The sequence below is a fragment of the Salvia hispanica genome, chromosome 3 (genome assembly GCF_023119035.1).
Source record: "Salvia hispanica cultivar TCC Black 2014 chromosome 3, UniMelb_Shisp_WGS_1.0, whole genome shotgun sequence".
In the NCBI taxonomy this organism is placed as follows: Eukaryota; Viridiplantae; Streptophyta; class Magnoliopsida; order Lamiales; family Lamiaceae; genus Salvia; species Salvia hispanica.
The window spans coordinates 33,674,337-33,686,192 of record NC_062967.1 but is presented as its reverse complement, the minus strand read 5'-3'; the positions used below and the strand labels follow the sequence as shown (position 1 = coordinate 33,686,192).

At 36.3% G+C, this 11,856-nt stretch overlaps 1 protein-coding gene across 2 annotated transcripts; it reads right to left on the bottom strand.

Moving 5' to 3' along the window:
- Nucleotides 1–3,660: 3,660 nt before the first annotated feature.
- On the bottom strand, nt 3,661–7,839 carry LOC125209990 (probable N-acetylglucosaminyl-phosphatidylinositol de-N-acetylase). 2 transcript variants are annotated; one of them, XM_048109570.1, is made up of 10 exons: nt 6,956–7,839; nt 6,573–6,639; nt 6,371–6,441; nt 5,566–5,630; nt 5,407–5,451; nt 5,035–5,115; nt 4,807–4,874; nt 4,441–4,492; nt 4,094–4,254; nt 3,661–3,992 (listed from the first exon to the last, which is right to left on the bottom strand). In XM_048109570.1, the coding sequence occupies exons 1-10, from the start codon at nt 7,062–7,064 to the stop codon at nt 3,926–3,928; spliced, it is 786 nt and encodes a 261-aa protein (XP_047965527.1). In that variant the 5' UTR covers nt 7,065–7,839; the 3' UTR covers nt 3,661–3,925. The 2 variants fall into 2 exon arrangements, with proteins under 2 accessions (XP_047965527.1, XP_047965528.1); XM_048109571.1 differs by having other exon boundaries at nt 6,573–6,633.
- Between the last annotated feature and the right edge of the window lie 4,017 nt (nt 7,840–11,856).

Genomic DNA, 11,856 nt, shown 5'->3' with positions numbered 1-11,856 from the left:
TATTGCAATGAGTTTAGGTTCAAATTCCACTACTATCGTGTAATTGCTTCCATCTCTCAAGCACAAATGCACAAATATAAAACCTTGAAAGATGGGCTTCTGGCAGCTAGTGGGTTAAGGCCTCCCCCTTAATAGGTTACTACGTACCCTAATTGAACCCCTTACATGATGTCGGGCCAAAGTGTGGGGGCCACCAAGTGATGGAATCGCTTTTTTTGCTGCAATGAAATTATGTCTTTTGTGAAACTGAAATCTTAAATGTAAGAATGAGTGCACATTTCAGTCTCAGACTTAGAAGAAGAAAGGCAGAAGAGAAGAGAAAGAAACATCCAGAAACTAGCCGTTAGAGTTAGTTAGTTTGTTAGGAAATAGCCGTTGGAGGCTTAAGTTTCTTGTTTCTTGATTCAGTTAGTTAGTGGCAGTTACCACTCTTATGCCAGCTTTAAATAGCTCGGTTCTTGTATCTTGTAGAGCCAGAATTAATCAATAAAGAGAATACCTTTCTCCAAGAAAACTCTCTCTACTTTTCATCAAGAAATCAGTGTGTGTTTTCTCTGTGTGTGTGTGTGATTGTTCATGCTGTGAGTGTGTGAGATAATCAAAGAGAGTTAGTCTTGCTATGTTAAAAAGTGGCGCCGTCCGATGGGAAATCTTGAAGCTGAGTTCCAGACGATTTTCAAGATGGCAGCAAGGCTAGATGCAGAGAAGTTTACAGGCAAAAATGATTATGGCCTATGAAAGATTAAAATGAAGGTTGTGTTGATTCAGCAGGGTTTAGCTGCGGTTCTCACATTTGCAACAGAGAAAGGGAAGGCTCCAGCAGTTCTTGATGAAAAAACTCAGGCCAAGATGGATGAAATGCAACTCAAGGTCCACAGTGCAGTCATCTTGTGCTTGGGAGACAAAGTTCTAAGGGATGTGCAAGAATGCAAGACTGGTATGGAGATTCTGGAGAAATTAGATGAGGTCTATTTGGTTAAGTCTCTAGCAAATGGACTTTATCTGAAGAAGAGGCTCTACTCTTACAACTTTGCTACTGACAGATCTATCATAGAGCAGCTGGAGGAGTTCAACAAGATTATTGATGATCTTGGCTCCGTGGATGTCAAGATTTCAAATGAAGATAAGGTCATCCTTACACTCAATGCCCTACCTAGCTCTTATGATCAACTGAGTGATGCCATCATCTATGGCAGAGACAAGCCTATCACATACACAGAAGTTTATTCAGCTCTGATGGCTAAAGAGCTTCAGAGAAATACCAGCAAGGGGTCTGATCTGCAAGCCTCAGAGGCCTTAAATGTAAAGAAATTCAAGAAGCCAAAATTCAAGAAGAAGTATGAGGATAATTCCAAGGGATCCACTTCTGATACTCAAAAGGAAACCAGGTCATGCCACTGGTGCAAGAAGCCTGGGCATCTAAAGAAAGATTGCTTCGCTTGGAAGAGGAAGCAAGCATCTGAGGGCAAGGGGCAGAACACCTCTGATTGTGTAGAGGGTGTAGATCCTCCTGCCCAACTTCTGAATGTAGTAGATAAGGGGGTAAATCAGAGGTGGATTATGGACTCTGAGTGCAGTTTCCATATGTGGCCCAACAAGAGCTGGTTTCATGATCTCAAGGAGGCAGATGAAACAGTTCTACTTGGAAATAACCACATCAGTAAGATTAGAGGAGTTGGGAAGGTGAAGCTGAGGCTTCAAGATGGCTCTATCAAGATCTTGACAGAAGTAAGGTTCATTCCTGAAGTTAAGAGGAATCTGATCTCTTTGGGGGTGCGTGAAAAGAAAGGTTTCAATATCTTGATGAGTCAGGGAAAAATTCTAGTGAAAAAGAGTATACACTTTACTACCTAACTGTTGAGGCTGTTGATGGAGAAAGCCATTCAATATCTACTGATAATATGAAGCTGTGGAACATGAGATTAGGCCATCCAGCTGAGGTAAGCATGAAGAATGGGTGAAAAAGGGTCTAATCCCTAGAGAAGTCTGCAGCAAGTTAGATTCCTGTGAACATTGCGTTATGGGGAAAGCAAAGAAAGCCCCATATCCTACAGGTATACACTCATCTACAACTCCTTTTGACTACATACACAGTGACCTATGGGTCCTTCTCCTGTTAATTCTGTTGGTGGAGGAAGATACTACTTGTCTATTATTGATGATTATACAAGGAAGCTGTGGGTTTATATTCTGAGAGAAAAATCATAAACTTTTGAGAAATTTAAAATGTGGTGCAAGGAGGTAGAGTTAGAGAAAGGTAGGAATGTGAAATGCCATAGGACTGATAATGGCCTAGAATATCTTTCTACTGAGTTTGACATGTGATGTAAAGAGAAGGGCATGAAAAGGCATAGGACAGTCCCATGCAACCCCCAATAAAATGGGGTTGCAGAGAGGATGAACAGGACTATTTTGGAGAGGGTGAGATGCCTACTTCTAAGCTCTGGTTTGAGCAGCAAATTCTGGAGAGAGGCAGTGTATACTGCTGCCTATCTAATCAACAAGTGCCCTACTACAGCTCTAAAGTCAGAAACTCCAGATTACATGTGGTATGGAGCTCATAGTGATTACTCAAAGTACAAGGTGTATGGATGTGCAGCATTTGCACATACTAGACAAAGTAAGCTTGAAGCTAGGGCTCTGAAGTGTATTATGCTAGGCTATCAGAAGGGGGTTAAAGTGTATAGGCTCTGGTGTATTGAGCCTGGTAAGCAAAAGGTGATCATCAGTAGGGATGTGGTGTTCACTGAAACTCACATGCCCTATCTGAAGAAGGATCCAATTCCTGATGAAGCTGACAGTGACTTCTTTAAGGTGGAGTCAGGTGGCCAAGATGTAGGTGGAGTTAGTGATTCTGTGAGTGAGTCAGAGGCTGAAGATGTAGGTGCTTCTAGTCAAGGTGGAGGTACATCAGAGACTACTAGAGAGTACCAGATTGCTAGAGATAAAGGCAAGAGAAATACAAGAGAGCTTCTGGATTCAAGGTGTGATTTCAGACTTTGGTTTTGATCAGAGAACCATGGCGGTACATTGTGACAGCAGCTCAGCTATGTGTTTGGCTAAACATCAATATTTTCATGAAAGAGGCAAACACATAGATGTCAGGCTTATTTTATCAGGGATGAAACAGAAAAGGGAAGAGTGAAGGTTGTCAAGATTGACACTTACATAATCCAGCTGACAAGTTTGATCATTGCAAGACATTGATCAAGGTTTGCCTCAAAGACTAAAGTGTGTACTCAGGTGGAGAATTGTAAGAAGTGAGTGCACATTTCAGTCTCAGACTTAGAAGAAGAAAGGCAGAAGAGGAGAAAGAAGCATCCAGAAACTAGCCGTTAGAGTTAGTTAGTTTGTTAGGAAATAGCCGTTGGAGGTTTAAGTTTCTTCTTTCTTGATTCAGTTAGTTAGTGGCAGTTACCACTCTTATGCCAGCTTTAAATAGCTCGGTTCTTGTATCTTGTAGAGTCAGAATTAATCAATAAAGGGAAATACCTTTCTCCAAGAAAACTCTCTCTACTTTTCATCAAAAAATCAATGTGTGTTTTCTCTGTGTGTGCGATTATTCATGCTGTGAGTGTGTGAGATAATCAAAGAGAGTTAGTCTGGCTGTGTTAACATTAAAAGGCGGCGACAGTTTTGGTTCCAGACATATAGCCACTGTTTTTAAAAAATTAAGTCATCCAAAAAGATAAATATATATGTTGGCACCAAGCCACCAGTCGTCCATAGCCATTTCATCCAAAATCCCCACACACAATAAACTCGTTATTCAAAACTAATGTTGTGGAATAGAAATGAAAACAGTGCTAGTCATAGTACTATCATGTATCAGTTCATTCCACTCGCCAATCACCATGGGTGATGTAAGACCATAAATCATAGCTCCGTGACCTCCGTCTAGATCAATGTACCTTCGGCTGCAGACTTACGCGATCTTCTTAAGGGTGCTAACATAGGTACAACTCGAAAATGTTACAAAAAGTTTTCGGAACCTGCATTAGGAAGTAAAACCAGAAGAAAGAATTAGTCATAAATATATGCACCAGAAATTGAAAAAGAAAATTTTTGATATGAGTTCACAAGAAAGACGAACCAAACCCATTGGCTGGAGTGTTGAGCCATAGCTGCATAACTTTTACGGAGATCTAAGTTAAGCAAGCAATGTGATAGTCCATCTTTATCAAGTCGGCTAAACATGATGGATAACCAAATATCCAATGGTCCGATGTACTTGCGCACTATGTTAGGGCTTATCTGAAAATGATGAAAACTTGTAAAAATATACTTAGTCCAAATATTGTAGTTGTAAAGCTTATTAAGACTTGAAAAATATGTGGGACCAATTTCGGACTTTAAGATATTACATAAGGACAATTTACAAATGTTGAGCAGAAACATCTAAATCATGAATTTAGATTTCAAATGACAAGGATAGCTTACAATCTCCCAGGCCTCGAGATGTCTTCCCCCCAAGGCATCATGCATGAGCTTTCTGGGTTAAAAAGAAAAGAAGCTTATTAGTGTCAAGTTCCTCACCTAATGCCTCCAACATAGTTGCAGTTAATAGTCCTAGGATATGTATTGGTTGAAAAATATTAACGAACCACCATTCCAATACAATCTTTTTAAATAAAAGAAAAACTAAGACATGCATTCATCTCATTGAGCAATCTCACAGACTGACATGTTGCTCAATTCTACTAGAATTTCCTTAATTTCCAATTTAAACACATGCACACAACACCGGAACTTCTCTGAATTGACATATGACCAACAGAGCATAACCTAAGAGTTTCTTGCTCTTACCTTACTCCTTGATGAACGTCACAGTGGTTGCAATGACCCGAGATACCATAATTGTCAAATGTAATGATCTAGAAACGAAAACACAAGAGCTTAACATAATACCGGATCAATAAACTGAAGAATGAGCACAGGTGCTACCAAATTGTGGCTCCACCAGCACAAACGACTCAAACTATCAACATAAGTGTCCATTGAGTGGAGAAGTAGAGATAATCAGGACATTCTTACCAAGTCAATAGAATGGGTACGAATTTCCTCATCAATGATGCTAGCCAACAAATCCCAGTTCCACACATTGCCAAAACCATCCTAGTAGTAGTATGTAATTTAACATTATGTTAGCACCTGAAATAAATAGAAAATACTCCTTCTGTCCCACTTAAAGCGAAAGGTTTCTTTTTCGGCATGGTATTTTTGCAGTTTTGTTTTGTGAGTTGAGTGGAGAGAGAATGAAGTAGGAGAGATAATAAAGTATATGATTATGTTTCCATTTTAGGAAATGTGTCGCTTTAGGTGAGACATCCCGAAAAGGAAAATGAGTCACATTAAATGGGACAGAGGGATTAAGTGCCAACATATGAGAGAGATTTCTAAAGAAACCTGCAAATCTGGATGATCTAGTACGGTCACTTGCTGTGCTAGAATCTGCATATAATGCAATTGGAGTATTTTTGGAAAAGTTTTTAGTCAGGAACCATATAGAAATCATTCACGATGAAATTAGGAGAATATCCACAAACCAAAAATCAAAATTCAAACCTTGAGAACCACAGAGGCCAGCTGTAACTCTTCTTTTCTAACACTTCCCATGCCATCTGCATTGCCTACACTACCACCAGGCACCAAGTGTTGTAATTCACAAAACCTAAGAGAAAAATATTCTATGGAGTACTAACTAATCAAATATCTTTACAAACAATAAATTGGTTTTGGTCTATGTTAACAGCTAAATTTCGTTACAGCTCTGATATAAAAAAAATGAAATCCCTCTAACATAGATTAGAAGATCTAAAATTGTACTCCCTCAGTCCCACCATAAGCGAGGTGCTTCTTTTTGCACTCGTTTTGGAAAAATAATAGATAATGTAACGTAAGAGAGAATATTGTAGAGAAGAGTCTTATCTATATTATGCTATCTCCTACTAACATGTTCTCCACTTTAATTATTTTATATCCTTATATCCTCTGATTTTAGAAGGAACCGGTGTAGGAGTGCTATTAGGCTGATAAGGTTGATGATTTTATTTCTGTCAATTGAATACTATGCTTGAAAAGAAGCCAAAACTATCAGTAATCCTTAGAAAACTTCAACAACACTTTCTTGCATGGATTTAGCGTAAATCTTTTCAGTCACAAGTGGTTCAAAAATTGTTCAAAAAAGTTTCATGACCTCTACAAATAAAGCCCAATGGTTCTGGAAACTATCATGATGAGGTAATGACTTTTTTACAACATTGTTAGTTACAAATTTGGTAGTTTAGGATTCAGGGATAACAAATATTGAGTGGGGTAAAATTCTATTGGCATATTATGAAAATTGTACAAGTACATGTGGCAGCATTACCAGTTGACATGCAAAGTATGTGCACATTATGATGCCTGGAAGTCAGGTAATTAATCACAGGAGCAAAGAACCTGCATGCATGGAACAATAAACGATACGTTAAACCCAAATGGACCGAGCACGAGAAAGATAGAGAACAAGTATTCAACAAATCATAAAAGGTGTTTGACATCAAATGGCAATAACAAAATTTCAATCTTACATAGACTCATCATCAGGATGAGCAATAACCACCAAGACATTTCTCCTTGTAGAGCTAGCACCTGCCACTCAAGAAACCAACAAAAAACATTCAAGTATTGTATATATGTGTATATACAACCAATCACAGAGCAGATTTATGGATTGCTGATGAGCATACCAAGTTTCTTTTTGGAGAGTGAATAAAACAGTAATTAAGAAGTGGAGTATCAAAAACTTGTTTGCAGCCTGGTGCTGTTGTGCACAGTGCGTCCGCCATATTTCAAACTTAATTAGGATTTATTAATCACAACTGGGATTTAATTAGGGTGAATGCACCGAAGTGAGCCTAGTTTTGAAATGCTGCAGTTCATCACATGCTCATTGACAAAAAACATGAATTACCATCATTTAAGAATGCTGATTTTGAAGCGGACATAGATTCCAGAAAAACTTTGCAGAGAGAAGCAAACCAGAGCACTAGCACTGCTAAGATTAAGGCTATCCATGTCATGTTTGATTCTTCCCAGGAATATGAGACGGAATGTAGCCGCAATCAGTCACTGAGGCATTTCATCGAGCAACTTCAGCTCAAGATCCTCAAGTGAAGCCTGAACAAACATCAAATAATAAGAAAATGATGCATGTAAAGAAAGGAAGATGGCCAACAAGAAGAAGCTAGCAGTAAAAGAGTGTTAGCGCTTAGTTGTGTTAACTGCCAGGCAGTTACACTATGTTGTTTATGAGTTACGAAGAAGACTTGAAAAATGAAATGCAATGTGCATACACATATTACATCAATGAATGCAAATATGCTTATTTTCTATATCACATCATATAGTATCCGTTAGCTCTACAAGTTCTCTAAGTTCCAGTTCTTCCGACTGATTCTCGATGGCCGTTCTCCGATCCTCTGCGATCCTGAATTCTCCGGCAACTATGTTCCAGAATAGAACGGAATTGCCCAAGAAATACCAACACCGTGATAAGAATACCGTAGTCATAAGTGAGAATTTCAATAGCCAATCATCAATTGGGTTATGAATAAAAATAAAATTTCAATAAATGGTTGAGGGAGCTAATCGTGATATTCCAAGTACTTTTTAAGGTTAAATAATGTTTCAAAAAACAATTATTTCCATAGCAAAGAAAGACTAATCGGAGAGCCGATCTTATGGTATCTAGGCGGCGGAGTTGGTCGGGCCGCCGTGAAGGTGGGCGGATCTGGTGTTTCAGTGGCAATTGCAGTCTTGCAGTTGCAGACTTCAACAACCATTTCATTTGGCATTTTGTTGAATGTTTTTTTTAATGTGATCTGCAGTAGTTAATTCTTATTTAATGCTTTAATTTTAATGAATCGTTTAGCTAACTGTTTTTATAAGAGTAAAAAGTCAAATGTGGTCCTTCCGTTTTATCAATTTAGTCCTTAATATTATCTTTTGAATTATTTGATCCCACACAAATGAACTCAGACCAAAATCGGTCATAAATTAACATCTTCCGTTTTATCAATTTAGTCCTTAATATTATCTTTTGAATTATTTGATCCCACACAAATGAACTCAGACCAAAATCGGTCATAAATTAACATAACCGTCTATTTTAACGGTCAACATCATTTAATTAAGTTTTGACCAAAATTAAATTAGTAATGATAATTAGTTATACCAAATTAAAGTTCTTAATTTATATATTAGCAAAAAGTAAAAGAAACATAATATATTTAAACAATTACATCCAAATGCAAACCCTCGGCCGACTCAACACCCGCCGCCGCAACCCATGCCGCCTCAAAACCCTCATGTACGAACTCCGACTCAAAATCAGCCGCGTTCGACCAGTCAAGGTAAAATTTTAATGCCGGAGCCCTGTTTGCTAAGGATCAAATGAAGGATCTGCTGCACATCTCTTGTTAGAGGTGGTTCACTAGCTCTCTTCCTCTTTCCGGCTGCAACAACCGCCCGATTCATACCTAAATTGACTAGACATAAACCACACAATTGCTTAACCTCTACTCTTACCGTAGCTGATGAACATATTGCTCAAAACATACAATCGCTAAACCTTTTACAACAGCAAATGAAACACAACATCAAGTATAATAGCCCAATTTGACAAAAGGGACATGTTATAAAGAGGAATTCGTCAGATTACCTATGAATAAACCAGTGAAACTATATAATTAACCAAAATTGGATAAGAAGAAGGATCCAGTACACCATAACAGTTGAGAACTTAGCGTAGTGCCGGATTTCGCACTTGAATATGTGTGTAGAAGAAAAGAAAGGAAAGAAGGAAGAAGAGAAGAGTACTTGAGAAGAAGGATGAAGAGAGGGTTAAAAAAGTAGGGATGATGAAGTGCGGCGCGGAAAAGAACGACGGAGTGTGGCATTCCGAAGAAATCAGTTAGTCACCGCTGGATTTGGTGAGGCCGTGAAAACGGTGCTCGTTGTGACGGTGGGCGGCGGCGCGTGATCACGCGGCGGAAGAAAGAAGTGTTCTTCGTTTATGTGTTTTTAACAATTATATTTTTATTTTTCCAAAATAATTAAAATGATTAATTTTGATCAAAACTTAATTAAATGATGTTGATCGTTAAAATAGACGGTTATGTTAATTTATGACCGATTCTGGTCTGAGTTCATTTGTGAAGGACCAAATAATCAAAAGGATAATGGTGAGGACCAAATTGATAAAATCGCTATATGTTAAGGACCACATGTGGCCTTTACTCTTTTATAATTTATCACTCCATGTCAATATTTTAAATTTATTGTTATTAAATGTATAGACTATATAAAAAGTAGTAATAAGTTTATTTAAATTTGTCTAACATTGATTTAAAACCTATTTATTTATATTAAAGAATTTTTATATAGAAAATATTTCATGAGATGTTATATTTTCGCCTTTAATATACTCCCTCTGAAATTATTTTATTCATGAACAACACGAGTTTTAATGAAAAATTAGTGAAATACGAGAGATATAAGAAAATTTTGATAAGGAGAAAAAGAAAAGAAAAAAAAAAGAAATGAAGGAGAAAAAATATATAACATATGAGTAAAACTTTCTGCCTATTTTTCAATGGTGGTACTATTTTTTTTTCATATCCTAAAATGATAAAATATGACTATTTTTCGTTCATAGAGTAGTATTTTTAATTATTATGATATATTTGTTTGAGCATTAAATTAGTATTGTAATAATTATAAATGGAACCTTATTTTATTTTTTCTTCTCATAATTGAATCAAATGTTGTTATTTAAATGATTCCCACTCATGCATTGTGTCTCAGAGCTATATTTGTAATTTGTTAGTCATTTCAAGTTTAATATGTTGAAGTTGCATAATTAGTAGTTATTAGTACAAGGGAATGATCAATTGCTAACTCATCATTTAATTGCTAACCACGACTAATTTAAGGCCATAAGATTTTAGAAAACGTGTGATCTATAATTTGCCACGTGTAATTTTCGTTTTTATTAATAAAATAAAAAAAGATAAAAAAAAAACTCCAAATTAGGGTTTTGGATGAAAATGTCAATATAGTGTTTGAAAATATCAATACAATGCTTTAAGAATGTTAACTCATTGCTTATATTGACATTCTACATATATTATATTGACATATTTTATATAATATGTTGACATTTATGCTTGTACGAAAAAATTAAAAAATTTCGAAATTTTTTTCAAATTTTGACATTGGAACTGTTAGAATTTGTATACTAGAATTCACGTTTCGAGTGATTGAATATTGTAAAACTCTTATTTTATTTTCCAAGGAATAAAACAAATTATTTTTGTCATAATGTTGTTATGTTTTACATTTAATGGATGTTATTACAGGTTTGTGTTAAAATGACAACACCTCTTAAGGTAACACCATACCACCAATCCTAGCCAATCATTTGTACACATGGACGAATAATCATTTGTCATGTGACAATCATAAAAATTGCTCAAGGGTAAATTTTCGTGGTACTGCAATATCCAAAATACGCTAGTCTGCAATTTTTCCGCCGCAATATCCAATACGGCTTATTTGACACAACGTGCAATCTATAGATTGCGGTCTAGTGTATTGGATATTGCGTCTAGCGTTTATAATATTGCAGTCTAGCATGGTGTCACGGTGTCATTTTAAGAGTGTTGTCATTTTAACGCAATGTTTAAATGTATAAGTTAACTTAACAAAGTCTAAGTCTTTGTTTTAGTAGACCAGTTGTGGGCGTCGTCCACTTTAAGGTAACACGGTCAGTCCTAAACAAAGAAAAAGAAGAATTTCACAACCTAGATGGAATTAGACTATCCATCGTGAAAGGTTGCAATGCCAGTCCGCATATTTCTAAGCCTTACTGAAATAAGATGACATTGGTGTGGTATAGCACTGAACGGATCTAACAGCAAGACTTGTCCTTGGGCTATCTACTGAAAGACGAGGTCTTGATAAATATTTGTTTCTTAATCAATGTAGGTTAGCATTGAGCATGTGGTATTGATTATGCATTACTTTGACTTATCAAATGGTGCGGATTTTTCGTAACTCAATAATCCCTGATATATTGGGTAGTGGTGATTAATATCTAGCGGTGCTAGGATTGCTATTATATTGAATCGTGCGCGAGGTGAGTCTCGTTTGATAATATCCCCAAGAGGAGCGCGAAACAAGGTTTTATTATTCGGAACCTAGCTAGTTGGAATTTGATCACTCTATGAATAATAAATAAGCGTTTCATGCTAAGTCCACTCTTGGAATTAATAAGAAGTTAATTAATTAAGTCCATAACAGACATTAATTAATTAATGGACATTTTTATCTTAAATACCGGAAATGAAAATTAAAACGGAAACTCGGATTACTTATAATTTCGGATTTGGATGGGGAGAGTTCAATATTACTTCTATAGTAGCTGCTCATAATATTCCAAAAACATGCATGTAGGATATCGTTGGAATCCTTATGAAATTATCTTTAATTTGATATATGTTATATGAGGGGAGAGATCAATTGCTAACTTATCATTTAATTGCTAACTACAACTAATTTAAGGCCATAAGATTTTAGAAAACGTGTGGTCTACAATTTGCCACGTGTAACTTTCGTTTTTATTAATAAAATCGAAAAAAAAAACAAAAAAAAAACTCCAAATTAGAGTTTTGGATGAAAATGTCAATATAGTGTTTCAAAAATATCAACACAATGCTTTAAGAATGTTAACCCATTACTTATATTGACATTCTACATGTATTATATTGACATATTTTATATAGTATGTTGGCATTTCTACTTTTACGAAAA